The sequence below is a fragment of the Monodon monoceros genome, unplaced genomic scaffold (genome assembly GCF_005190385.1).
Source record: "Monodon monoceros isolate NGI ecotype Baffin Bay Population unplaced genomic scaffold, NGI_Narwhal_1 Super_Scaffold_22, whole genome shotgun sequence".
In the NCBI taxonomy this organism is placed as follows: Eukaryota; Metazoa; Chordata; class Mammalia; order Artiodactyla; family Monodontidae; genus Monodon; species Monodon monoceros.
The window spans coordinates 44,090,182-44,116,569 of record NW_021703779.1 but is presented as its reverse complement, the minus strand read 5'-3'; the positions used below and the strand labels follow the sequence as shown (position 1 = coordinate 44,116,569).

Sequence of the window (26,388 nt, the reverse complement as noted above, 5' to 3'; positions counted from 1 at the left end):
GAAGTAAATGTAAAAATACCTGCAGCAAAGACCAGCCCTTAGTTGCGCCATTTAGAACCTGCCTTTCCCTAAGAATTGTATGGTTTAATCATCCTCAAATCTTTTGCTTCTGAGAGAAACAAACAAACACCTCTTCCTGATTCCATTAGTGGGTTGGACCTTTTTTCACCTGCCCATCTCCATGGACATGTGAACTTTAGATGGTAACCCACCCCTGAATCTGGGAGCTATGTGTACTTCGTTCATTTCTGTATCTCTAGCACTAAGCACATTGTCCCCTGCATACTAGAAATTAACCAAAATCTTGAGGATGGATTAATGGATGGATGAGATGACTCCTACCACCATGGATGGAATTGATGTTCCAATAGGTGGAACTCACCTTTGTAGTAGAAGAAATGTCACATACAAAAGTAGCCGTAAGTAAGGATCCTTGGGGGAACATTCTGCTTTGCTTTGCTTTTGCCTACCCTAGTGGCTATTATTTCTTCCTTTGCTTTCAATGCCCACGCCCCAGCCTGACTACATTCCTGCCAAGATTGCCCTTGACCAATGGAAATACTGTAGGCTATGGTGGAACAGTGAACACCCATGTTCCCAGCATTTGGTCAGTGCCCACTGTCAACAACATACTTGTTGAAGAGATATAGATAAATGATCAGTTACTTTGTATCTTTTGGATTTGCAATTCCACTCACAGAAGGTTGAGCTGGAAGCCACCTTCAAGGTCTTCAGAGTCAACCCCTTGCTCCCAGATCCTTCACATACTAACAACCCTGTGAGGTAGGGATGCTTATTATCTGTATTTCACATATGGGGCCATTGAGACATGGAGATGTTAGGTAACTTGCTTGGAGTCACAGAGCTAGGAAGTACTAGAGCCAAGATTCACACTCAAGTTTGTCAGACTTCAGAACCTGCCCAAAGAGAGGAGGACTTGCCAAAGATCATTTTGTTGAATCCTAGTTCTTCTGGCTCTAATTTGTGTGCACAATTTGCTATTCCATGCCCACACTGTGGAGTTCCTTCTAACATCATTTTCTTATTTAGAAGTACTTGTCTCCCCAAATGGACTGTTGGTTCCTCCAGGGCAAAGATTGCATTATATCTGTGTTGTTTTCTTCCTCAAGGGCTTGCCCAAGCTTTGCCTTCAGTAAATAATGGCCTATAATCAGCTTCTTAGCTGCTCCCTGGAGCATCTTGGTGCCATCCCCCAGGACTATTTGTGGCTCAGAAGTTGGGAGGAGCCAGGAAGTAGAATTTGGGGGAAGGAATCGCCTCACCACCTGCTTTCTTTTTTGTCCTCTGCAACACAGATTGAAGATGGAGGCAAGGCAGCCTTGTCGCAGAAGATGAGGACTGGTGATGAGCTGGTGAATATCAATGGCACACCATTGTATGGCTCCCGCCAAGAGGCCCTCATCCTCATCAAAGGCTCCTTCCGGATCCTCAAGCTGATTGTCAGGAGGTAAGACACAGGGAGCTTTGCTATTAGATGCAGGGGCCGCTGAAACCACTTGGTTGGTAGAAAAGCCTCAATAGAGGCATGTCTCTATCAATATCAAGGAAAGAGGTGTTTCATGTGAACAGAATTTTGCAGACAACTGAAGCAGAATGGCATAAGAGAAAGGGCCTTTGGTTCAAATCCTGGCACTATCTCATACTACCCATGTATCTTGCATAAATTTATTTTACCTCTGAAAGACTCACTCTCCTCATTTGCTTTTGAGAGAACTAAATGACTCAATACACACGAAGGGCCTACCTAACCCAGTGTTTTTCTGTATCCTCCTTCATAAAAGGCTGCCACTGCTGAACCACATAGATTTAGAGAGATCCTACTCCCAGCCATGGTAGGCACTCTGGAGGCTGTGGCAAACTCTAAGACAGGAAGCCTGCCCTTGAGGAGTGTACAGTCTAACAGGGGAGAAAAGACACACATAAGACAAATTAATTAGCAATACATTTTCTTAAAGAAAGCCGTAAAGGAGATTCCACAGGGTGAAGGGTGATTGTCAAATGAATTGTTCAGACAGAAATTGCTATTAGAGTTCAAGAGAAAGAGAAAGCATGTCAGAAGAGATGGTTAGGGTAAGACTTCATAGAGGAGGTGGAATCTAAGCTAAAAGACAGGTAGAATTTGACAAAGAAACCATCAGGAGGGGAAAAGCTTTCTAGGTAAGTAGAGTGGCACAAGCAGGAGGAAGACAAGGACATATTTGGAAGATAAGGACAGTCATTCTACTGCTGCCAAAGCATCCACCTATAGGTGAGCTTACCATAGGTCTTCCTTTCATTTTGCTGCTGTATCTTTGTTTTCTACTCCTGGAGCTCATACTTCTCCCTTTCTGTTAGTTTCCTTTATCCTATACACATGCCTAAGTTTTTCCATCTTAATTATTTTTATTAGAAAAAATTTTGTGTCTTCCTGTAATCATACTTCCCCCTCTGGCTTCTGCCCCATCTTCTTCTTTTTGTTCATATTCAGTCTCTCAAAAGGCGAGTCTATACTCACTGTTTCTACTTCACCTACCTTCACCTACCGTTTAGCTTTCCACCCACTGCAGTCTGAATTTGACTCCCAGAAGTCGACTGAAACTACTCTGTCAAAATATATGTATAACCTCCTAGTTGTCAGAGTCAATTGGTCATTTCTAGTCTTTATCATATATGACTTACATATGGCGTTTGACATTGTTGCTCTGGATTACACCCTTCTTTGTGAAACTCTCCTTTCTTGCTTTCAAGATACCCCATTTCCTTGTTCTTTTTCTGTCTCTCTGTTCACTTTTTAAAATGAGGTTCCTCTACCACCTGCTCTTCCTCTGCCCATCCCTTAAATGTTGGTGTTTCCCCTAGTTCTACCCTTTCTAATTTCATCAATATACCATGGAAAATCTCACCCGGTCCCCGAGTTTCAATGATCATCTGTGTGTGGATGACTAGATCTCTAATGCCCCAGACCCCTATAACCAACTTCTATTAGACATTTATACTTAGATGTCTCAGAAGCATTTCACACACAACATGCTCAAAACCTAATGCATCATCTTCTTCTCCTCACAAGCTCCTTATCTCAGTGACTGGGACCACCATGCCCTTAGTCAACCAAGCCAGAAACACAGAAGCCATCTTTAATTTTTCCATTTTTCTCCTGCTCTATATGCAAATGATTTATCCTGAGGAGAGAATACTTAGGGGGAAAGATTTTGAGTTAGTAAGGGTGAAGTTATATAGGATCCCATTGATTTATTATATTACCTGCTGCTACATAAGACTAAGCCATGCCTTCCCATGTACGTAGGTAAGAGGTGACATGTTAAATAATGTCTTATACAATAGACACATTGTCACTGACTCAGTATTGGATAGGTCATAATTTAGGTTTAAAATAAGGCTTCTTAAAGGGGCAGCTTGGTGAATTTAGAAGTTTTTGTTTTAGAATCAGATAGACACATGTATGCTACTTCCTGGTTCTGTCACATGGGAAATAATAGTCCCTATATAGTAGGATTATGATTAAGTGAGGCAATTTATGTAAAATGCCTTTAACATAATAGGTTCTCAGTGAATTTCAGTCCCATTCCTTTCCCTAGGGTATAAAAGAAGCATAATTGGTAACCAAACACCATTATGAAATAAGGAGATCATCAAATTGTATTGTGCTTTGCAACCTAACCTTCAGAGACAAGATTTGCTGGGAAACCATTAGGGGTGAAAAAGATCTGACAGGAAATAAAGCCCCTTGAGAAATATTGGTTATACAGAGGTACCAGCACTTAGAAGGAATGTAGACATGATCCGTATTGGCTTCTGAACCAGTCCTAAGAATGAGAGTGTTCAGGTGTGTCACTCACTCATCCTCCCTTGGTGAGCTCCATGTCTTCTTTCTCCCTACTGTGGTGACATCTGCCACTACCAGTCACTTAAGAGTGGCTATAATTATGGCCTTGGAGGTAATCGGGCCCTTTGTTTTTCATGGTGTGGCAGGTCCTATGGCTCCCAGAACCTACGCTGTCTACCCTTTCAGCTTCCCCGTCTCAACCCCGATTGGAGGAGGCGTTCAATGACATAATTTATTAGGTGATGCTGCCCTCTTGTGGAAAACTTAACCTTCACCTATGGACTACCCTGGGGATGGTGTAGGACATTATTCCTTCTTTCCTGGTCCAAGTTATTCTTCTAATTTATGAAAGAGCTCTCAGCACATAAAAGAAATGTGATCTCCATGAAATTTAATATTTAGCCTAGTGTTTTATACTAAGGTAGAAAGTCTTTGGTTTGAGTAAAGCAATCAACTGACAAAGATTCAACACTGAGCTTTAGGTCTGAGCTTGAGTGTTTGTGGATGAATATAAAGAAGGAACTTCAGAAAATGGCTTATTCTGAAAAGCCAGCCCAGCTCTTCCTCCTATATTGCTCTTTAGATAATGGTTAACTAAGTCATAAATCTAGGTGTTGCCCTCAACTCTTCTCACTTGCCTCAAGCCACTTCAATCCAAGTTATTCCAAGTCTTGATTATTCTACTTGCTAAAAACCTCTCTGTAGCCCTTGTCTTAATCCAATTGTTCATCATTTCTTACCTGGACCATTGTAATAGTCTTCTCACTGGCTTCTAATCTTGTAGTCTCACCTCCTTCCAATCAATCCATTCTCCAAATAAGCATCTAATCATGTCACTTATCTATTTGAAAAAAAGAAAACAAAACAGGACCAATAACCATACAATCACATTGGTCCCAAGAGATAGAAGATACAGACTATATTAAGGATTTGTATTCATGAAACCATTCTTTGAGAAAAAAAAAGGATCTAAATATGTAAAGAAAAAACCTACAATAAAAGAAGAAAAATTATATAAATGTCTATATGGGAAACTTTAACGTAATTTAACTATATCAGATAAAGTAGACCTAAAATATATACTTTAAAAGTTTGAAAACCATAATTCCTAGGGTCTAATTAATAAATGTCAAAAACTGTATTCTATAGACAGTGAATACACTATATTTTCAAATATTCTGGTAACATTTAAAAAAATGATCATTGATATGCCACAAAGAAAACCTTTGCAAACTCTTGCAAGTAGACACACTTTCTCTGTTCTCTGATGATAATGTAAAACTTTTATAAACTTGAAAACAAATTTAAACAAAAGTCTTCAACTGCATGAATATTTCAGAACACAATTTATATGCAAGTATTAGCTCAAAGAAACACTGGCAGACTAATAAAAAATAACAAAAACGAGATCACGACTTATCAAATCTTTGAGAGCAATATTCAGGAGTAAATTTATAGCCTTAAATATTTCATTATTAAATATGAAGAATGAAATTATGTGACTAAGAATCCAATATAATATGAAGCCGACGGGTAGGGTTTTTTTAATGGGGGATGAATTAAGTAGATAAGCCTCTAGCAAATTTAATCAAGAAAACAATGATGAATTATAAATAAAATTTAAGTGATAAATGGAATACAAGAGCAAATACAAAGGTTTCTTAAATTATAGGATACTACTAAATTATACCTTAATAAATTTGAAAATCTCAGAGAAATTTGAAATATCTAATAAATATTAAATGGCAAGCATTATTGAGAAGTTGCAAACTAAATGGACCTGTAATTGTAGAAACATTGAAAACAATCATCAAAGAGAAACTTCTACAAATACTTTAAGGTCAGATGTATTTACCAGCGAGTTCCTTCAAACTTTCTAGGAATAGACAAATTCAATTCTATAGCAGTGTTATACAGTTGAACATCTTGAAGAGTTATTCGCATTGGTTTTGAAGGTAGCATCACTCTGATACCAACATCTGACAAACTGCTCCAAAAAGAACATTCTATCCAATTTTTTTTTTTTTTTTTTTTTGCGGTATGCGGGCCTCTCACTGCCCTGGCCACTCCCACTGCGGAGCACAGGCTCCGGACGCGCAGGCCCAGTGGCCATGGCTCACGGGCCCAGCTGCTCCGCAGCATGCGGGATCCTCCCAGACCGGGGCACAAACCCGTGTCCCCTGCATCGGCAGGCAGACTCCCAACCACTGCACCACCAGGGAAGCCCTCTATCCAATTTTTGAACTTAGATGGAAAACCTATGAATGAAATTCTATCAAATCTACTTCAGTAATGTTGGACAATAACAATTCATTGCAAATGTTAAAAGATAATTTTTAAAAAGATAAAATCTTAACTCATAGCGATAGAAAAATGAACGTGTTAAAGATTTTTATTTAACAGTAATAAGGATATTGTAAGGTGTTACAACCAGTTCAAAGGATAAGTCAAAGAAGCACAAATTTAATTTAAAAGTAGACCACATTAACCAATGAGGAGCTATAAGGAGAAATATATCCCATTCACAGTAGCAACCAAACACATACAATTCTTAGAAATGACCTTAGTAGGAAATATGTATGAAAGCAAGAAGTTGTTTATGCTGGAAATTACAAAACTGTCCAGAAAGAGAAAATGTGTAGACGCTATTTTTTATCACATGGGTAAAGTCTCAGGGCACTGTTGTAATGATAAAATTAAGACACAATTTGATGGATAGTATATACACATGCCCTGGTTTAGGCATGCTTTCCACAGACAACTTCTAAACCATTATTCTTCTAAACTCACACAAAAATCCCTTTTGAAATTCAAACAAGCAGGCTTTATCATTTTCATTTCCTTACCAATGTCATCTATCAGCCTCCAGGTCATTCTCCCACTTCTGTTTTATACTTTGGCACCTGCTTCGCCATCATCTTCTCTACCCCAGTTTCTGCTATCATACTGAAAGATTTCATTGTTCTTGTAAAGAATCACAAACTTTAGTCTTATGGGTCCTTGATCTCAACTTCAGAGATAAACCCTTCTATATCAGCAGCTCACTCCCCTGACTGTACCATGGACTGTGCCAACCTTTCAGTCAACAAATATTTATTGAATGTCTAATCTAGGCTACAGTCTGGTGACTCAGTCATGGAACCCTGACACCTTCCAGTCTTTCTCCATTGGAGTTCCTTATCTGAATCACAGAAGAAAGAAACTAAGTTGAGTGACCATTATCTCAGTTTTCCCAAGGATGGCACATAACTAGGAGTGTGCTAGATGCAGAAGAGAGAAGTTAATTCATTACATACAATGGATTCTTCAGGGCTGTGTTTCTTACTGGAGAGCATCACTTAGAAACTTGTTAGAAATGCAAATTATTGGGCATTACCATAGACCTACTGAATCAAAACTCTGAGGGTGGTACTCAGCAATATGTTTTAACAAGCTTTCCAGGTGTAAAGCTTACAGTTTGAGAACCACTGTCTTGAGGGCTTCGGGCTTAATTCTCAGGAATCAGCTGAGAAAGATTAAATTCAACTCTCTGATAACAACCTTACTCCTTCTAGCTTTCACATACCCCATTCCCTTTACAGCTGCTCTTCAATATCTAGCCCTCAAATATCATTTTCCACTATTCTGTGCTCACGACTATATCTCTAGTTCTGATCTCTCCCCAAAGCTCATATGCATAGCAGCCTGGTAAACATCTCTACAGGAAAACCCAGCAGGAACTGAAAGGCAATGTGTGTAAATCTGAACTCATTATCTGGTTTATAAAACTCTCTCCCTTTCCAATAGCAGTTGGTGGTACTTTCATCCATCTAGCCATCCAAGTGAGAAACCTGAATCATTTTTGACTCCTTGTTCTCCCTCACTAAGCCATGTTGATTTAACCTCTTAGACACTTCCAGAATTTACACTCCTCACTCCATTTTCACCACTATTGCCCTTCTCATCTCTCCCCTGTACTATTTCAGTAGCCTCTTGACTGTCTCAGATCTGTCTGCCAAGGTGTTGTCACAGAAGTAAATCTAAAATACAGATTCAATTATATTAATCCCCTCCTGGAAACTTGTAAATGGCCTTCATTGCCCAGAGGCATGGTAAATAAGACATTGTATATCTTCATCCCTACACATACCTGCAACTTCATCTGACACTTGTCTTTTGTGCTAGAGCAATACCATTCCCCAAGAATTTCATGCTATTTGTCACCTCTGACTCTGATCATTCTCTGTTTTCTATTGGAGCATACTTTCCTCTTCCTTTCCTTAGTTAATGCCTTAATATTGACCTTTAAGATTCAGCTCTGGGGATGTTTCTAGGGTACTTTCTTTGATGCCTTGGGTTGAGTTAGGTGAACTTTCTCTGTCTCCCATAGAACTCTAGTAGGTTTTATCACATTGTGTTGAAATAATCTGTTTCTATGTTTATCTTCCCCATTACACCAGACCAGGAGTTGGCCAACTACAGCCTATGGGCTAAATCCAACCCACCACCTTTTTGGGGATGGCCTGCTACTAAGAGTGTTTTTTAAAATGTGTTTTTAAATGGTTGGGGAAAAGAAAGAATAGGATTTTATGACATGTGAAAATTATATGAAACTCAAATTTCAATGTCCATAAATAAAGTTTTATTGGAACAGAGCCATGCCTATTCATTTACATATTGTCTATAGCTGCTTTCACACTATGATGGCACAACTCAGTAGTTGTGACAGAAACTGTCACAACTGAAAAGCCAAAAAAATATTATTTTGCCCATTACAGAAAAAAATGTGCTGACCACTGGACTACAAGAACCATGAGGGGAGCGGCTGCTTCATATTCATTGTTGTGTCCTCAGCACCTAGTACACCTTATGGCACATAAGAAGGACTCAGAATTTCTTTTTTAACATCTTTATTGGAGTATAATTGCTTTACAATGGTGTGTTAGTTTCTGCTTTATAACAAAGTGAATCAGTTATACATATACATGTGTCCCCATATCTCTTCCCTCTTGCATCTCCCTCCCTCCCACCCTCCCTATCCCACCCCTCTAGGTGGTCACAAAGCACCGAGGTGATCTCCCTGTGCTATGCGGCTGCCTCCCACTAGCTATCTATTTTACGTTTGGTAGTGTATATATATCCATGCCACTCTCTCACTTTGTCACAGCTTACCCTTCCCCCTCCCCATATCCTCAAGTCCATTCTATAGTAGTTCTGCGTCTTTATTCCCGTCTTGCCCCTAGGTTCTTCATAACCTTTTTTTTTTAAAGATTCCATATATATGTGTTAGGATACAGTGTTTGTTTTTCTCTTTCTGACTTACTTCACTCTGTATGACAGATTCTAGGTCCATCCACCTCACTACAAATAACTCAATTTCGTTTCCTTTTATGGCTGAGTAATATTCCATTGTATATACGTGCCACATCTTCTTTATCCATCCATCTGTCGATGGACACTTAGGTTGCTTCCATGTCCTGGCTATTATAAATAGAGCTGCAATGAACATTTTGGTACATGACTCTTTTAGAATTATGGTTTTCTCAGGGTATATGCCCAGTAGTGGGATTGCTGGGTTGTATGGTAGTTCTATTTTTAGTTTTTTAAGGAACCCCCATACTGTTCTCCATAGTGGCTGTATCAATTTACATTCCCACCAACAGTGCAAGAGGGTTCCCTATTCTTCACACCCTCTCCAGCATTTATTGTTTCTAGATTTTTTGATGATGGCCATTCTGACCGGTGTGAGATGATATCTTATTGTAGTTTTGATTTGCATTTCTCTAATGATTAATGATGTTGAGCATTCTTTCATGTGTTTGTTGTCAATCTATATATCTTCTTTGGAGAAATGTCTATTTAGGTCTTCTGCCCATTTTTGGATTGGGTTTTTTTGAGATAGAGCTGCATGAGCTGCTCGTAAATTTTGGAGATTAAACCTTTGTCAGTTGCTTCATTTGCAAATATTTTCTCCCATTCTGAGGGTTATCTTTTTGTCTTGTTTATGGTTTACATTGCTGTGCAAAAACTTTTAAGTTTCATTAGGTCCCATTTGTTTATTTTTGTTTTTATTTCCATTTCTCTAGGAGGTGGGTCAAAAAGGATCTTGCTGTGATTTATGTCATAGAGGGTTCTGCCTATGTTTTCCTCTAAGAGTTTGACAGTGTCTGGCCTTGCATTTAGGTATTTAATCCATTTTGAGTTTATTTTTGTGTATGGTGTTAGGGAGTGTTCTAATTTCATTCTTTTACATGTAGCTATCCAGTTTTCCCAGCACCACTTACTGAAGAGGCTGTCTTTTCTCCACTGTATATTCTTGCCTCCTTTATCAAAGTAAAGGTGACCATATGTACGTGGGTCTATCTCTGGGCTTCCTATCCTGTTCCATTTGGGGTCCTTTGTGTTTCCATACAAGTTATGAAATTTGCCAGTGGCAGTTTGGTAGGGATTGCATTGAATCTGTAGATTGCTTTGGGTGGTAGAGTCATTTTCACAATGTTATTTCTTCCAATCCAAGAACCTGGTATGTCTCTCCATCTATTTGTATCATCTTTAATTTCTTTCATCAGTGTCTTATAATTTTCTGCATACAGGTCTTTTGTCTCCTTAGGTAGGTTTATTCCTAGATATTTTATTCTTTTGGTTGCAATGATAAATGGGAGTGTTTTCTTAATTTCACTTTCAGATTTTTCATCCTTAGTGTATAGGAATGGCAGAGATTTCTGTGCATTATTTTTGTATCCTGCTACTTTACCAGATTTATTGATTAGCTCTAGTAGTTTTCTGGTAGCATCTTTAGGATTCTCTATGTATAGTATCATGTCATTTACCAGCAGTGACAGCTTTGCTCCTTCTTTTCCGATTTGGATTCCTTTTATTTCTTTTTTTCTCTGATTGCTGTGGCTAAAACTTCCAAAACTATGTTGAATAATAGTGGTGAGAGTGGGCAACCTAGTCTTATTCCTGATCTTAGTGGAAATGATTTCAGTTTTTCACCATTGAGGACCATGTTGGCTGTGGTATTGCCATATATGGCCTTTATTATGTTGAGGAAACTTCCCTCTATGCCTACTCTCTGCAGGGTTTTATCATAAATGGGTGCTGAATTTTGTCAAAAGCTTTCTCTGCATCTATTGAGATGATCATATGGTTTTTCTCCTTCAATTTGTTAATATGATATATCACATTGATTGATTTATGTATATTGAAGAATCCTTGCATTCCTGGAATAAACCCCACTTGATCATGGTGTATGATCCCTTTAATGTGCTGTTCGGTTCTCTTTGCTAGTATTTTGTTGAGGATTTTTGCATCTATGTTCATCAGTGATATTGGCCTGTAGTTTTCTTTCTTTGTGACATCTTTGTCTGGTTTTGGTATCAGGGTGATGGTGCCCTCGTAGAATGAGTTTGGGGGTGTTCCTCCCTCTGCTATATTTTGGAAGAGTTTGAGAAGGATAGGTGTTAGCTCTCCTCAAAATGTTTGATAGAACTCGCCTGTGAAGCCATCTGGTCCTGGGCTTTTGTTTGTTGGAAGATTTTTAATCACAGTTTCAATTTCAGTGCTTGTGATTGGTCTGTGCATATTTTCTGTTTCTTCCTGGTTTAGTCTCGGAAGGTTGTGCATTTCTAAGAATTTGTCCATTTCTTCCAGGTTGTCCATTTTATTGGCGTAGTTGCTTGTAGTAATCTCTCATGATCCTTTGTATTTCTGCAGTGTCAGTTGTTACTTCTCCTTTTTCATTTCTATTTCTATTGATTTGAGTCTTCTCCCTTTTTTTCCTTGAAGAAGACTCAAGACTTTTTTTTTACACATCCTGATGTAGGGAAGTAGGAAAGTAGAGAATATGAGTAATTGGTCCACTTGATAGTTTTCATGGTCACCTAAATTGGCGTATGAGATTGCATTCAGTCTCTTATGGATATGGTTATTTGTGAGCCTGTTTTTATCTGATCAACTCTAGGTTCACTGATGAAAAAAAGCCAAAAAATCTAGGTTTTTTTCCTGCAAACCTGATGTCCAGATCTTCTACCAACATGATTAGGAGAAGGAACCATATTTTGGGGCTTTGCCCAAGCTACCTGCCACCCTCTCTAGCTGATCTTTCTCTGTTGTGATTATGCCTCTGCCATCTACAGTTATTAAATGGAAGGGGTTTAACTGTTAAAACTCATTAAAACTGTATTTGTCCTGTCATGTATTAATATACCAAGGATAGGGGGAGCTTCACAGTTGACACAGTGTTAGAGAAGTCCTGGAAAGGCAAGAGATGGAAGAATCAACGTACTATTATAAAACAGGGATAGGTAAACTATGGTCTGTGGCAAAATCTGGCCTGCTACCTGTTTTTGTAAATAATGTTTTATTGGAATACAGGCATTTTCATTCATCTACATGTTGCTTTTATACCACAATGGCAGAGTTGAGTATTTCTGTCAGAGGACATATGGCCCTCAAAGCCTAAAATACTTACTACCTGGCTCTTTACAGAAAAAGTTTAAAGCATCCTCCAAAAAGGAGCATCCTCCAAAAGGAAGGTATAAACATCCTCCAAAAAGAAGACCTTGAGACTATCTAAGGTTAAAAGGACTGAAAGAGAACCACCACTGTCTACAAGTGAGACTGCATAAAAAAAAAATCACAGAATGTTTAAACCAACAAACATGTGAGGCCAACTGATGAATTCTTGAGATTCAATTATTCTTTTGAGTTTGGGTGATGATGTGGTTGGTATAAGGCAAAATGAATTGTATTTGTGTTCATACAAGTATGTGTTTGCTTGCTTGCTTCCTCCTATTCAAAAGATATACACACTACTATATATATAAAAAAAACAAGGACCTACTATATAGCACAGGACCTATATTCAATATTTTGTAATAACCTATAATGGAAAAGAATCTAAAAAAGAATATGTATGTATGTATATATGTATGTTTATATATATGTATAGATACACACACACACACACACACACACACACATATATATATCTGATTCACTTTGCTGTACACCAGAAACTAACACAACATTGTAAGTGAACTATACTTCAATAAAAAGATATATATTTTAAAATTTTTATTAGAGTATAGTTACTTTACAATGTTGTGTTAGTTTCAGGTGTATAGCAAAGTGAATCAGTTATACATATACATTAAGAAAGATATGTATTGAGTGCTTCTATAATCTAGATAATGAGCTAACTCCTGGGGATACCATAAAGAATAAAATAGACACATTCCCTGCCCATATGTAGCTTATAGTCTATTGTGTTTGACCTTAGCATGACTTTGAACAAGTTTACATAACTTCTTTTAGCCATTCTTTTCCCTCCTGTATAATCAGAATGCTAATGCCTCTTTTGCAAGTTTGTTGTAAGGATTAAATGAGATTTTATATATATACATTTTCCCAAGTCATTCAAAGAATATTTATCGAGTGCCAACTATATTCTAGGCACTATTCCAAGTATTGGTGATACAGCAGTTAATACAGTAGATTTAAAGAGAAAATCTTGCCCTCATGGAAATTGCATTTTAGTCAAATATATGAAAGTACCTGAAGCAAAGTAGGATTTAACGATTGTTCTTTTCCTTTTCCCGATAAATAAAAAGATGGCAGTCCTTATCCTTCAGTACTGACTTTAGCAGGGAGTACAATACTGGTTAAAACTATGTCACACAGATTTCCTTTTAATGGCTAGCACTTTTAACAACATAGATGAGGTGTTATTATCAATCATAATAATAATTGTCAATGAGAATAATCATTAGGTTGGATAGCACAAGTTGTGAAAAACAACTAGTTCCAAATTGGTTTACTTCTTGTTCCTTGCATGTGCCTCTCTGCCTTTTCTATGTTGTTCCTTGACCTAGAAAGTTTTTCACCTTTCTCTGCTGAACCAAAGACTGGCCATACACTAAAGTCAAGCTGCAATCAAAGGAAAATGTACTGTCAGAGCTAAGAGAGGTCTCTCTAATCACGGTATTTAGCAACCCCATTTTATACGTGAAAAAAATGCCCAGGACAGGAAAAGACTCTAAGTTCACATAGCTTAGAAGTGACAGAGGTAGGACTAAACAAGAAGCCTCTGCTTACCAGTTAAGCATTCGTTTCACCATTTCTGGGATGTCTCACATTTGCTACCACCTCTAAGAAGCCTTCCTGCACTTGAGGGAGACATCATCTTCTTACACCCAAAGTACCTTCACTGTCCTAACCTTTACCTTATCTTTTCCCTCCGCCAACTCTTTTATGAATTGATGCACATCCAAGTGTTTCACCTCTCTCCTAGATGCAGGAGACTGCCAGATACCTCTGCCCAACTTTACCTTCTTTCTGACCTGCAGACTTCCATTCCAAAGTGTGTATTACCCCTCACCCAACTTCCCCACCTAATATCTCTATTTCTGACCATGGCATATTTCCCACCCCTGTAAGTCAAGCTCACAACTGTAGAATCCTCTTCCATTCCCTTTTTCATCCCCAACAGTCCCCAAGCCCTTTCTGAGCTTCTTCTGCAGTGTTTCTAATATCCAACTCATCTATCTCCTTTGCCTTCTTCCTGCTACTGCCAGGGACTCATTACCTCGTGTCTGGATGCCCTATAACCCATTCTCTGCAATTCTGCCAAATGAATCTCCCTAAAGCACATCTATGTATTCATTTCAATCAGCAGTAATTGTGCTCTGGGTAAACCTCATGAATTATGAGATCTCAATTGTGCTTAGCCTGGGTCATGTCATTCCCTTTCTCAAAAAAAGATGCAATTGCCTCCAGAATTAAGTCCAGCCACTTCATTCCAGCATTGAAGACCCTGTATAGATGGGTCTAAAGGACTTTTTTTCTATCCTCATCTCCCTGAAACTCAAGGGATATGCATTTGAAACGTTTATCTCCTCACTTGGACATACCCAATTCTTTCACTTGTGGCCTGGTCCTCATTCCCCTCTACTTCCTGGAGAAATTTTGCACTTTTGATTCCCACTCTCCTTTTTTCACATATTATCAGCCTGTTATCCTTCTCTTTGCCCTGAGTCCACCCTCTATGTCTGCAAACCGGCTCAGATCTTTCCCATCTTGAAAATAACCTTTGTCAGACCTATGTTTATCTTTAGATATTACCCTTTTTTTCTTTCATAGCTAAATTACCTTGTCTACACTCACTGTTCCTACTCTTCCACTTTCCATTCACAACACAACTCATAAGAATCTAATTCTGTCCCTCACCATGTTCCTCAAGTGACTCTGGCCAATATTACCAGTGACCTGTTAATTATTTAAAGCAATGAACTTTTTCGTATTCTTATCTTACTTCACCTCTGCATTAGTATGCTAGAGCTGCTATAACGAATGTACCACAAACTGGGTACATTAAAACAACAGAAATTCTTTCACAGTTCTGGGGGCTAGAAATCTGAAATCAAGGTGTTAACAGGGCCATGCTCTTTCTGAAGACTCTAGGAAAGAATCTTTCCTTGCCTCTTCCTAGTTTCTGGTGGTTGCCAGCGACTCTTGGTGTTCCTTGGCTTATAGGCACATCACTTTAATCTCTGCCTCCTTCTGTGCATAGCATTTCTTTGTGTCTGCGTCTGCGTGGCCTTCTTATAAGGACACCATTTATTGGATTTATGGCTTATCTTAATTTTGTATGACCTCATCTTAACTAGTTACATCTGCAAAGGCCCTATTTCCAAATATGCTTGCATTTTGAAGTTCTGAGTGGACATTAATTTGGGGGGGAACACCATTCAACCCAGTACAGCCTTTCCTCAGCACTTAACACTGTTGAACACTGCTTCCTTCTCAAAATTTCCTCTTCCTATGGCTCCAGTAATACTATATTTCCCCCATTTTTTCTTTGTTTTTTTTCTTTTCTATTCCTCCACTCCCCTTAAGTATATATTCTCCAGAATTCTACACAAGGCTCTCTACTCTTCTCACACTGTATAATCTGGGTGATTTTAATTCATTCTCATGATTTTACTTAGCAAGTAAGACTTCTAAATATCTCATTCTATCCCATACTACTCTCTCATATATCCCACTGCTTTCTGGATATTTGTATGCCCCCACAGATATCTCAAAATCTCCACATGTATGTATTAAATTTATTAACCTCCACCTCCAACACCTGACGAAATCTGCTTCTCCTCCTGTGTACCTCTGTATAAATAAATAGTTCCCAGTGAACTCAGTTTTCTCAACTACTCAGTTCTGTATCTAATCGACCAAGTCTTGACAATTTTTACCTACTGAAAATTTCTCACATTTCTCCTCACTTATGTGTTCACTGCAATAGTCCCTCAACTAGTTTATCTACCTCTAGTCTTTCCATGCTCTCCACCTCCTGAATTGAATCTTCTCCACTCTACAACCAGAGTCTTCTTTTTAAACTTGAATCTGGTTATGAAACCCTTACTCACCACAACCCTTCAAGCTTCCCTATTATGTTTAAGATAAAATCCAAACTCCTTAATTTGGTTGAACAAGGCCCTTTAGAATATAACCGTATTTATCTCCACACAAGCTTCCAATCTATGCTATGCCCATGTTCAACTGCAGGTACTCTCCAACTATAACATCATCGCCCATATCTCTGTGTCTTTTCACATTCTGCTCCTTCTTGGCATGATGACTGCTCCCTCCTCTTGTTTGCTTAGCTAACTCAAGACTTGACCAAGGCTTTGCCACTTGTAAGACTCTTTCCTTAGCTCTTTCATCCCTGGACTGTATTAAATTTTCCTCCCATAAACAACACCCGCTGATTTCCTCTGTCTAGAACTGCTTATTCTATATTGTAACAGCCTGTTTACTCATCCATTTCCCCCTATGAATTTTGGGTGGTGTCCATGTGTTATTTATCCTTGTATCTTTGACATAGCCATCATAGTGCCTAGCAGGGATACAAATTCAATACTCATCGAATAGCTAATTGAATTGAATGAATGTGTGCCAGGCAAGGGCAATCAGGGTTACCAGAGTGAGGATTAAAAGCTGAGAATCCCAGGGGTGTTGGGTTGTCAGACTTCCAAATACTTGAAAATTGAGGTGGTGGGTTCAAGAAAATAAATATGAGTCAAAGATGAGTCCAGAGTTTCTTGCTTAATAGGCTAGATGGAGTTACAAGAACTAGGATTTATTGAGTCCCTACTAGACACTGCACATTTGACCCAGTATTTTATATACATTATATCAGAAGGAAGTAAAATAATGAGCTCAGTTTTAGACAGGCAGAGTTGAAGTATCTATTAAGACCTCTTAGTAGAAATGTCCAGCAGTCAATTGTAATTATAAGTCTTGGGTATAGAAAAGAAATAAATATGCAATAATTAGATTGAGAGTTAGTTGGGTAGATTGTAATTGAAACCTTGGGGGATGTGGGAGGGATCTTCCAAAAAGGGCAGTATAGAGGGGAAGGGAAGAGGGATGGACGAAATCCTGGGGGACGTATACTTAAGAGCTAAGCACAGGGAGAGAAACTCTTCCTTCCTTCCTCCCTCCTTCCCTTCCCTTCCTTCCTTCCTCCCTCCCTCCCTCCCTTTCTTCCTTCATCAGACAAATATCTACTAGGGCCATACTCTGTGCCAGGTACTCTTATAGGAACTGGCGATATACCACGGGACAAAATAGTTTTTTTTCTCATGAAGCTGATACTCTAGTGGGGATAGAGGAAGTACACAATAATCACAAACAAATTATATAATATCAGGTTGTGAGAAGTGCTATAAAGGAAAACAAATAAGTGTAAGAGCATATAAAATGACTGAGTGTGGATATAATGGGGACAGAGGAGGCTTTAGCTAGTTCAGGGAAGGCTTCTCTGAAGATATTTGAACTAAGAATCAAATGATGAGAGACAGGCAGCCATATAAAGATCTGGGAAGAAGAGCATTCCAGGCAGAAGGATATCAAGTATAAAAGTCCTTAAATGGAAATATACATGATGTATTCAGGGATCAGAAAGAAAGCTACTGAAACTAGAGTGTAGTAAGCAAAAAGGAGCATGAAAGGAGATGAAATTGAAAAGGTAGTCAGGAACAGTCACATAGGGCCTTGTAAGCTCTCGTAAGGAGTTCAGATTTATTCTAATTGCAGAGCAAACCTGTTCCAAGCAGGACAGCACTATGATTTGTTTTGCACTTGGAGATGAACACCCTGGCTGCTGTATGGAGAACAGACTGTAGGGGGCAGAGAGGAAGCAGGGAAATTTGTTAGGAGGCTAATTAATTCAGGCAAGAGGTGGTTATGGCTTGGCTTGGATTTTAGTTGTGGAAATAGTGAAAAGTAGTTGGATGTGGAATTTGTTTTGGAGGGCTTGTTAATGGATTAGGTTTGAGTTGGGCAGCGTTGTGGTATGGAGTGGGTAGGTAAGGAATAAAAGGTTCCTTGGTTTTGGCCTGAAAACCAAGGTGGGAAAACTGAAGTAGGAGAGACTGGAAGAGGAACAAGTTTGGTGAGTGGTAAGAAGGAATAGGAAATAAATAGCTTGGTTTTATACGTGTTAAGTTTAAGATGTCCATTTGACAGCTACATGCTAATATTTACTAAGAAATGACATAGATGTCAGGAAGTAAGTCAGTGTTAACTATTTTAATTTTAGAATCACCCTCTGATAAAGCTTTGAGACTAGATGAAATCTCTAATGGGTTAAGTGTAGACAGCAAAGAGGGGAGGTCCTTGGACTGAGCCTTGGGGTACTCCAATATTTAGAGGTAGGGCAGATGAGCAACCAAAAAAAAAAAAAAAGCTGAGAAATGGCCAGTGTGGTAGGAAAAAACCAAAAGAGAATGGTGTCTACAACCCAAGTGAAGAAACTGATTAAAGAAAGAGGGAGTAGTCAACTGTGTCAAATGTTGATGAGACATTGATTCTGAGAATTGACTATTGATTTTGGCAACATGGAAGCAATTGGTAACCTTGACAATGGACTGTTGGAGATAAAAGCCTGAATGGATTATTTCATTAAAGAATGGGAAGTGAAGATAATAATAAGTCCCTACGAGTTTAGCTGTGAAGGGGTACGGAAAAGTGGAGTATTAGCTGGAAGGGATTTGGGATCAAGAAAGGGAGATTTAATATTAAACATCTAACTATTTAATATTAAATATCTGACTGCTAATGGGATAATCCAGTAGTGAGGGAGAAATAGATGGTGTAGAAAATAAGGGATAATTTCAGCAGCAAAGTCCTTGGGAGGTCTGAGCAGAAATAGGGGCTTGAACTTTGATTTTAAAAAATAAGCATAATGATCTATATTAAGAAGAGGTAAAGCAAGGTAGGTTAGTAATGAAGTGATGGAAAGATGAGGATGTTCTCTTTTCAATACGTCTCTTTTTAAATCAAACATAAGGGGAAGCCATCAGCTAAGAGTGAGAGGAGAAAAGGGGTGTAAAAGAGAAAGAAAGGACAATCAGAGATGTAGGAGACATATGGGAGAGTGGAAACCAAGGGCAGGGGGAGGATTTCAAGAAGGAGCAGGCCATCGATCAATAATGTTAAATGCTCTTGCATTGAAGTTGTATGAATATTGAAAAGAGGCTATTGGGTTTGCTAATTAGATGACTGGTTGATGTTGGCAGAAAAGACTTCATTAAAATATTAGAGGCAGAGGCCCAATTTCAGTGAAGGGTAAACAGGATATAAGGAACTGTATTTGTAAACAATATTCTTTAGTAAAGGAGGTAGGCTCCTAGAGTAATGAAAATAAAAACAAAAATAAACAAATGGGACCTAATTAAACTTAAAAGCTTTTGCACAGCAAAGGAAACCATAAACAAGACAAAAAGCCAACCCTCAGAATGGGAGAAAATATTTGCAAACAAAGCAACAGACAAAGGATTAATCTCCAAAATATACAAACAGCTCATGCGACTCAATATCAAAAAAAACCCAAAAAACAATCCAATCAAAAAATGGGCAGAAGACCTAAATAGACATTTCTCCAAAGAAGACATACAGATGGCCAACAAACACATGAAGAGATGCTCAACATCACTAATTATTAGAGAAATGCAAATCAAAACTACAATGAGGTATCACCTCACACCAGTTAGAATGGGCATCATCAGAAAATCTACAAACAACAAATGCTGGAGAGGGTGTGGAGAAAAAGGGACCCTCTTGCACTGTTGGTGGGAACGTAAATTGTTACAGCCACTATGGAGAACAGTATGGAGGTTCCTTAAAAAACTAAAAATAGAATTACCATATGACCCAGCAATCCCACTCCTGGGCATATATCCAGAGAAAACCATAATTCAAAAAGACACATGCACCCCAATGTTCACTGCAGCACTGTTTACAAGAGCCAGGTCATGGGAGCAACCTAAATGCCCATCAAAAGACGAATGGATAAAGAAGTTGTGGTACATATATACAATGGAATATTACTCAGCCATAAAGAGGAATGAAATTGGGTCATTTGCAGAGGCATGGATGGACCTAGAGACTGTCATACAGAGTGAAGTAAGTCAGAAAAAGAAAAACAAATATCATATATTAATGCATATATGTGGAGTCTAGAAAAATTGTATAGATGATCTTATTTGCAAAGTAGAAATAGAGACACCGACGTAGAGAACAAACGTATGGATACCAAAGGGGAAAGTGGAGTGGTGGGATGAATTGGGAGATTGGGATTGACATATATACACTATTGATTCTATGTATAAAATAGATAACTAATGAGAACCTACCGTATAGCACAGGAAACTCTACTCAGTGCTCTGTGGTGACCTAAATGGGAAGGAAATCCAAAAGAGAGGGGAGATATATATACGTATAGCTGATTCACTTTGCTGTACAGTATAAACTAACACAACATTGTAAATCAACTATACTCCAATAAAAATTAAAAAGAAAAGAAAAGGAGGTAAGGGGATAATAAGTTGGAGAGAACGTTCTATTTATATTCTTTATTAGACTGTGAATTCCTTGAGGAAGAGGAATATGTCAGATTCACATGGTATACCTAGTAACTTATACAGGATATGACACTGCTGGTTTTCAATAAAAGTTGAGTATGTGAGTGAATGAATGAATTCTGTACCCAGATAGAGTCAATGAAATCTTCTAAGGTGTTCTTTTGAGAAATTGGATCTGTTTTACTACCCTCAAAACAAGTGGTTGGAAAAAATAGCTAAAGAGATGCTTCTGTACCCTAGAGGAATAGAAGAATGGAGATGACAAAGGAGGAAGTTCAAATGCAATCTGTGGTGTCTGGACACCCACACCACTGCCCAGTGTATAGGTGGAGACCTGGAAGGTCTGACCCCAGAACTGCAGGAACTTAGATGGTGTTTTCTGCATGGGGTAGGAAATACGGAGGTGGCTAGAAGTTGTGACGGGGCTGCGGAGTTTCCTTTGCCGATGTTAGCTTAAGAGTCAGCCAATTGACTCTTGGGGAGGGGAGGGAATAGGGTGTGATAGCCATATTGAAGGGTATAAATACAACAACAAATGAGGAATTGCAGAGATTGGGATCAGGGTTGATCAGAGCATAATTAGAGAAATCAAGACAAGGGATATTTTGGCTGACTATCAGAGAAGCCATCTTGACACTGAAAATTACTGGATTGTGGGCTAACCTTTGAGAGGAAATAGTGGAAACCCTGCCACTGAGTCATTTATAATTATTTACAATTAGGCAGGACAATGTAGTTGAGAAATAATGTAGCATAATACAAGGAGTGGTTTTGCTCTGTTCCCAGAGGGATGGACTGGATATGACCTAATAGCTTTTTCCTACACTAATTTGGTTGATTCTGTCAGAGAAAAAACTGGTTGATCATTTTGTTTTCCTGCTGTTGAGTGACTCATACCTGAGTTGACCACAGGGTTATAACAAAGAGAATGTCCATTGATTAGGCAGGGACAGAATATGGCTGAAGACAGAATATGGAATGGGGGGCCAAAAGGTTGGAGGAGAAGACAAACTTCTTCAAAACTTGAAGAGTTGGTTAGGAACAGGTAAAGCTCCCTAAAATTAAGGCCTTGTGTTGTTTACCATTGATTTCAGGACATGGATCCAGAGCCTGGAGTATAGTATTTGAGGAATAAATAGCTGATGAATTAATTAATGGCACCTTGGGAAGAACACTTAGGAACACCAGTATAATACAAGCAGTGGACTGATAGATTGAACGTGTTCCTTAACATATTTGAATCAGCTTTCTCATTTCCTTTTCAATGGGTGCTTCTGAGGATGAAATAAGAGCATGTAGATAAGATGCTTGGCATTTAGCACCTTAAAAAGTATTAGCTCTAGTTCCTCTTTATTTTTCCAGACTCAATCTCTCCCAACAAGTCAAACTTTCTGTTTATGTTTTACCACGTTGGAATAAAGAAAATTATACCTTTTCTCTTAAAAAATCGTAGATATTGATGTTAAAACAGCTTAGCTTAACATTAGCCGACACAGCAGGCAATTTTAGAGCAATTTTTAAAAACAATTAACAGCTAAGGCACTATTGGGTATGATACTCCTTCACTTTGCTTTTATCAACTCAACCCCAGATCTTAATGCAAACAAAATAAAAAAGCTCTCTGGCAACATGTCCTCATCCTTGGGACTGGGTCAGTATCCAAAACACCCGGGGCTGCCGCTCTCAGTGATTAACTGTAATTCACACTATGTTGGCCACAGATAAGCTGCTCCACTGGCCTTAGCTGTTGGACCTAACCAGTGGAAGAAATTCTAAGTTTACCTTTTCCACCTCCTTGCTTCCGGATTTCCTTCTATCATTTTTTTGGTCCTTCCACACCAGACAGAATTTATAAATAAAAGAATAGCTTCATTAAAAATGTATAAAAATCTCTTTTCTCTCTTGTCCTTAAGCAGAAGGTTATTTTCTCTTTTGTATTTCTTCTCTTCCCTCCACTTTGCTGCTTTGTGAGCTGGAGTTAGGAGACACTGGTTTAATTTGGATACAATAACTGGGCTTAATTAATATCCCAGGGCAGGTCATTTCCTTTAGCAACGCTGCCTGACACTTTTTTTCCTCTGAAATGTTTATTCCAAAGGCTTATATCCCTTGCACAGAACAGAATGTTTTGGACAATATTTAAACATAGTTTTTTATCAGAGAGTTAAAGTGATCCTATCATAACAGCTAAAGATGGGTGCAGAGAATTTGGTGAGCAATCTAGGAAGTGCAGTAAAATGATTCATGGATTGAAAAGTCATTAAGTGAAGGCTTTGTAAAAGAAGCAAGATTATTCAACCCAGAGAAGATAAAATTTTCAGACCCTGAGAAATAGCCACTTACCATGGATGGTTTAAAAAACAAAACAAAACAAAAAAATGCCGACTTAACTCATTCCACAACCAATTTAATGTTCATGGAGGAGTTTTGCCTTGTAAAGTAAATAAGCCTTGTGTTGGATTCTTTATATATTTGTTTTGCAAGACAGGAAGACATGATTTAATAATTGCTTTTAAGTATTGAAAAGTATTCTCTAGGAAAAAAAATCCACATTTCTAGAATGCTAGGAATTGAGTCCCATGGTCTCCTCTATCCACCCCCTTTTCCCTGTCGACCCTAAGACTTCCCGTCAGCCACTTTATTTTTCTTAAAAAAATCTACTTTCCCATGCTGTCCATACCAGAAAATACATTCTGTGACACACACAACAGGATGTCTAACTGTTTTCTTTTTCCGTTAAGGACAGCACAAGAGGAAATGGCATCATTTGTAGCAGAAGGGATTTTAGCTAGGTCTTCTAGAGGACTTCCAAATCACTTTCTGTAGTCAGTGATAATTTACCAAAGAAAGCTATGGAATTTTCTTTACTGACCTCAGCAGATCCTTACCTCCCCAGAGATGCCGTGCTGAGACAGAACAGGAGAAGGGAGTTGGCAGCAATGGCTGAGAAATGGATGAACTACAGCCTTTTCATCTCTTTATTTTATTCAAGCCAGAGTTCTCAAAATGCATTGAGGGGAATCTAAACAACTTTTGTGAAGACTGAATGGCAAGCAGTCAGAAAAGAATATTTAGACTTTGCTCCGTCAGTTTCTTTTTGTCCCTCACATGTACACACACACCCAGCTTCCCAGTCTGTCCTTTCAACATGTAACGTAATTTATTACCATGGCTTCAACTACCTGAATCCTGATTACTCTCCCATTTACATCTCTAGCCCAGAACTATTTTCTGAATACTAGCTTCATATTTCCAGTTGTCAAAGGACATTTCTGTCTAAAAACAGTTACCTCAACCTCAACATTTCTTGATATTGCCCCTCCAAAAACAAGAACCCCTCTTCCTTTCCTGTTCCTTATTTCATTTAATAGTCCTAGTCACCTAACGTAGGACGTAGAGGAACATCTTGATCCCTCCTTTCTCTTGGCTACCCATTTCACTTTTATCTAATCAGTTACCAAATCCTGTTGATTCTACCTCAAATATGTCTTCTTTCACATCTCATGCTTTCAGCCTCTTTGAAAATCTTAATCATTCCCTGAATATACAACATCTTCTTTTCTTTTAATTTGATTTAATTTTTATTGGCGTATAGGTGATTTGCAATGTTGTGTTAGTTTCAGGTGTACAGCAAAGTGATTCATATATATATATATATTCTTTTTCAGATTCTTTTCCCATATAGGTTATTACAGAATATTGAATAGAGCTCCCTGTGCTATGCAGTAGGTCCTTGTTGATTATTTTATATATAGTAGTGCATATATGTTAATCCAAAGCTCCTAATTTATCCCTCCCCCTGCCCCATGTTTCCCCTTTGGTAACCATAAGTTTGTTTTCGAAGTCTGTGAGTCTGGTTCTGTTTCGTAAATAAGTTCACTTGTATCATTTTTTTTAAGATTCCACATATAAGTGATATCATATGATATTTGTCTTTCTCTAACTTACTTTAGTATCTTCTAATGACTCTTTGCCATTTACAGATACATTTCTCTCTGCTTGGAATAGTCTCCCATCCCTTCTTTACCTGGTAAGCCTCTACTCATTGTAAAGGGCCCCACTATATATTACAAGCCATTCCTCATTCCCACAGGAGAGCTCATGGTTCTCTCCTCTGTGCACTTACCGTATCTCATCATACCTATCAGTTTAGGTATCTCTTTTCCTACTAAACTATGAGCACCTTGAAGGCAGGGACTGCATCTTAATCGTATTTAAAATCCCAGCATTTAATGATCTGTGATAACAATAAAGAATGAATGATGTAACCTAAATCCAATTTATCAAATTTTCTTTTAATGGATCAGTCCTTTTGGTGTCAAGTTTAAGAATTATTTGCATAACCCTAGATTCCAAAGATTTTCCTTTTTTAGAAAAAGGAAAATTTTTTTTAGAAAAAAAAATTTTTTCTAAATTTATTTTTACATTAAATCCATGATCCATTTTGAGTTTTTTGTGTGTAAGTGTAGGACTTATGTCAAGGTTCATAAGTCTAATTGCTTCAACACCATTTGTTGAAAAGGCTATCTTTCCTCTATTAAATTGTTTTTGCAACTTTGTCAGAAATAAGTGGGGCATATCTGTTTGGGTCTATTTCTGGATTTTCTATTTTGTTCTTAGGTCCCTGTCTTTCTAGAATAATTGTGTCTATACCTACAAAAACAATCTTGGTGAGATTCTGACAGGAATTGCATTAAATCTGTATATGAATTTTGGGAGAACTGACATTTTTACTATGTTGAGTCTTCTAATCCATGAACACAGTGTGTCTGTTTACTTAGATCTTTGATTTCTTTTATCAGCATTGTTGTCGTTCTCAACATACACATCCTATACATGTTCTATTAGATTTACACCTAAGTATTTCATTTCCTTTGCAGCAATTGTAAATGATACTTTAAAAAATTTGTTTCCTCATGTCTGTTGTTAATGTATAGAAATGCAATTGCTTTTTGTGTTGATCTTGTAGGTCTCAAACTTGTTGAACTTGGGAGTTCCAGGAATTTCCTTTGTTTTTGTTTTTAGATTCCTTGAATTTTCTATGTATGTCATTTACAAATAGGGACAGTTTTATTTCTTCCTTTCCAATTTGAATGCCTTTTTATCGCTTTTACTTGCCTTATTGTGCTGGCTATAAATTCCAGTGCTATTTTGAATAAGAGTGGGGAGAGTGGATATCCTTCCCTTGTTTCTTATCTTGGGGGGAAAGCATTGTCTTTCATTATTAAGTATGATGTTAGCAGTAGGATTTTTGTAGATGCTCTTTATCAAGTTGATGGAGTTCTCCTTTATTCCATGTTTGCTGAGAATTATCATCAATGGATGTTGGATTTTGTCAAATGCTTTTTCTGTGTGAATATATGATTGTATGAGTTTTCTTCTTTAGCCTATTGATGTGATATATCACATTGACTGATTTTTGAAAATAGAACCAGCTTTACATCAGAGGAATAAACCCCACTTGGCCACATTATATTATTCTTTTTATATATTGCCAAATTCTATTTTCTGATATTTTGTTAAAGATTTTTTATTACCTGCGTCATTATTCATGCAGTCTGTAGTTTTATAAATCTGTCTTTGTCAGGTTTTTATATCAGGGTAATACTAGCTTCATAAAATAAATTGGGATTTATATTA

The 26,388-nt window shown here is 38.0% G+C and overlaps 1 protein-coding gene across 2 annotated transcripts in view; it reads left to right on the top strand.

The window, feature by feature from the left end:
• The first annotated feature begins 1,316 nt into the window (after window positions 1-1,316).
• SHROOM4 (shroom family member 4) overlaps window positions 1,317-26,388 on the top strand; it is a 112,293-nt gene continuing 87,221 nt past the window's right edge. Inside the window, exon 1 of one of the 2 annotated variants that reach the window (XM_029240765.1) lies at window positions 1,317-1,468. In XM_029240765.1, the coding sequence (XP_029096598.1) occupies window positions 1,353-1,468 (116 nt within the window). In that variant the 5' untranslated portion in view covers window positions 1,317-1,352. The remainder of the gene's footprint in view (window positions 1,469-26,388) is intronic. The other variant, XM_029240766.1, reaches the window with a different exon arrangement.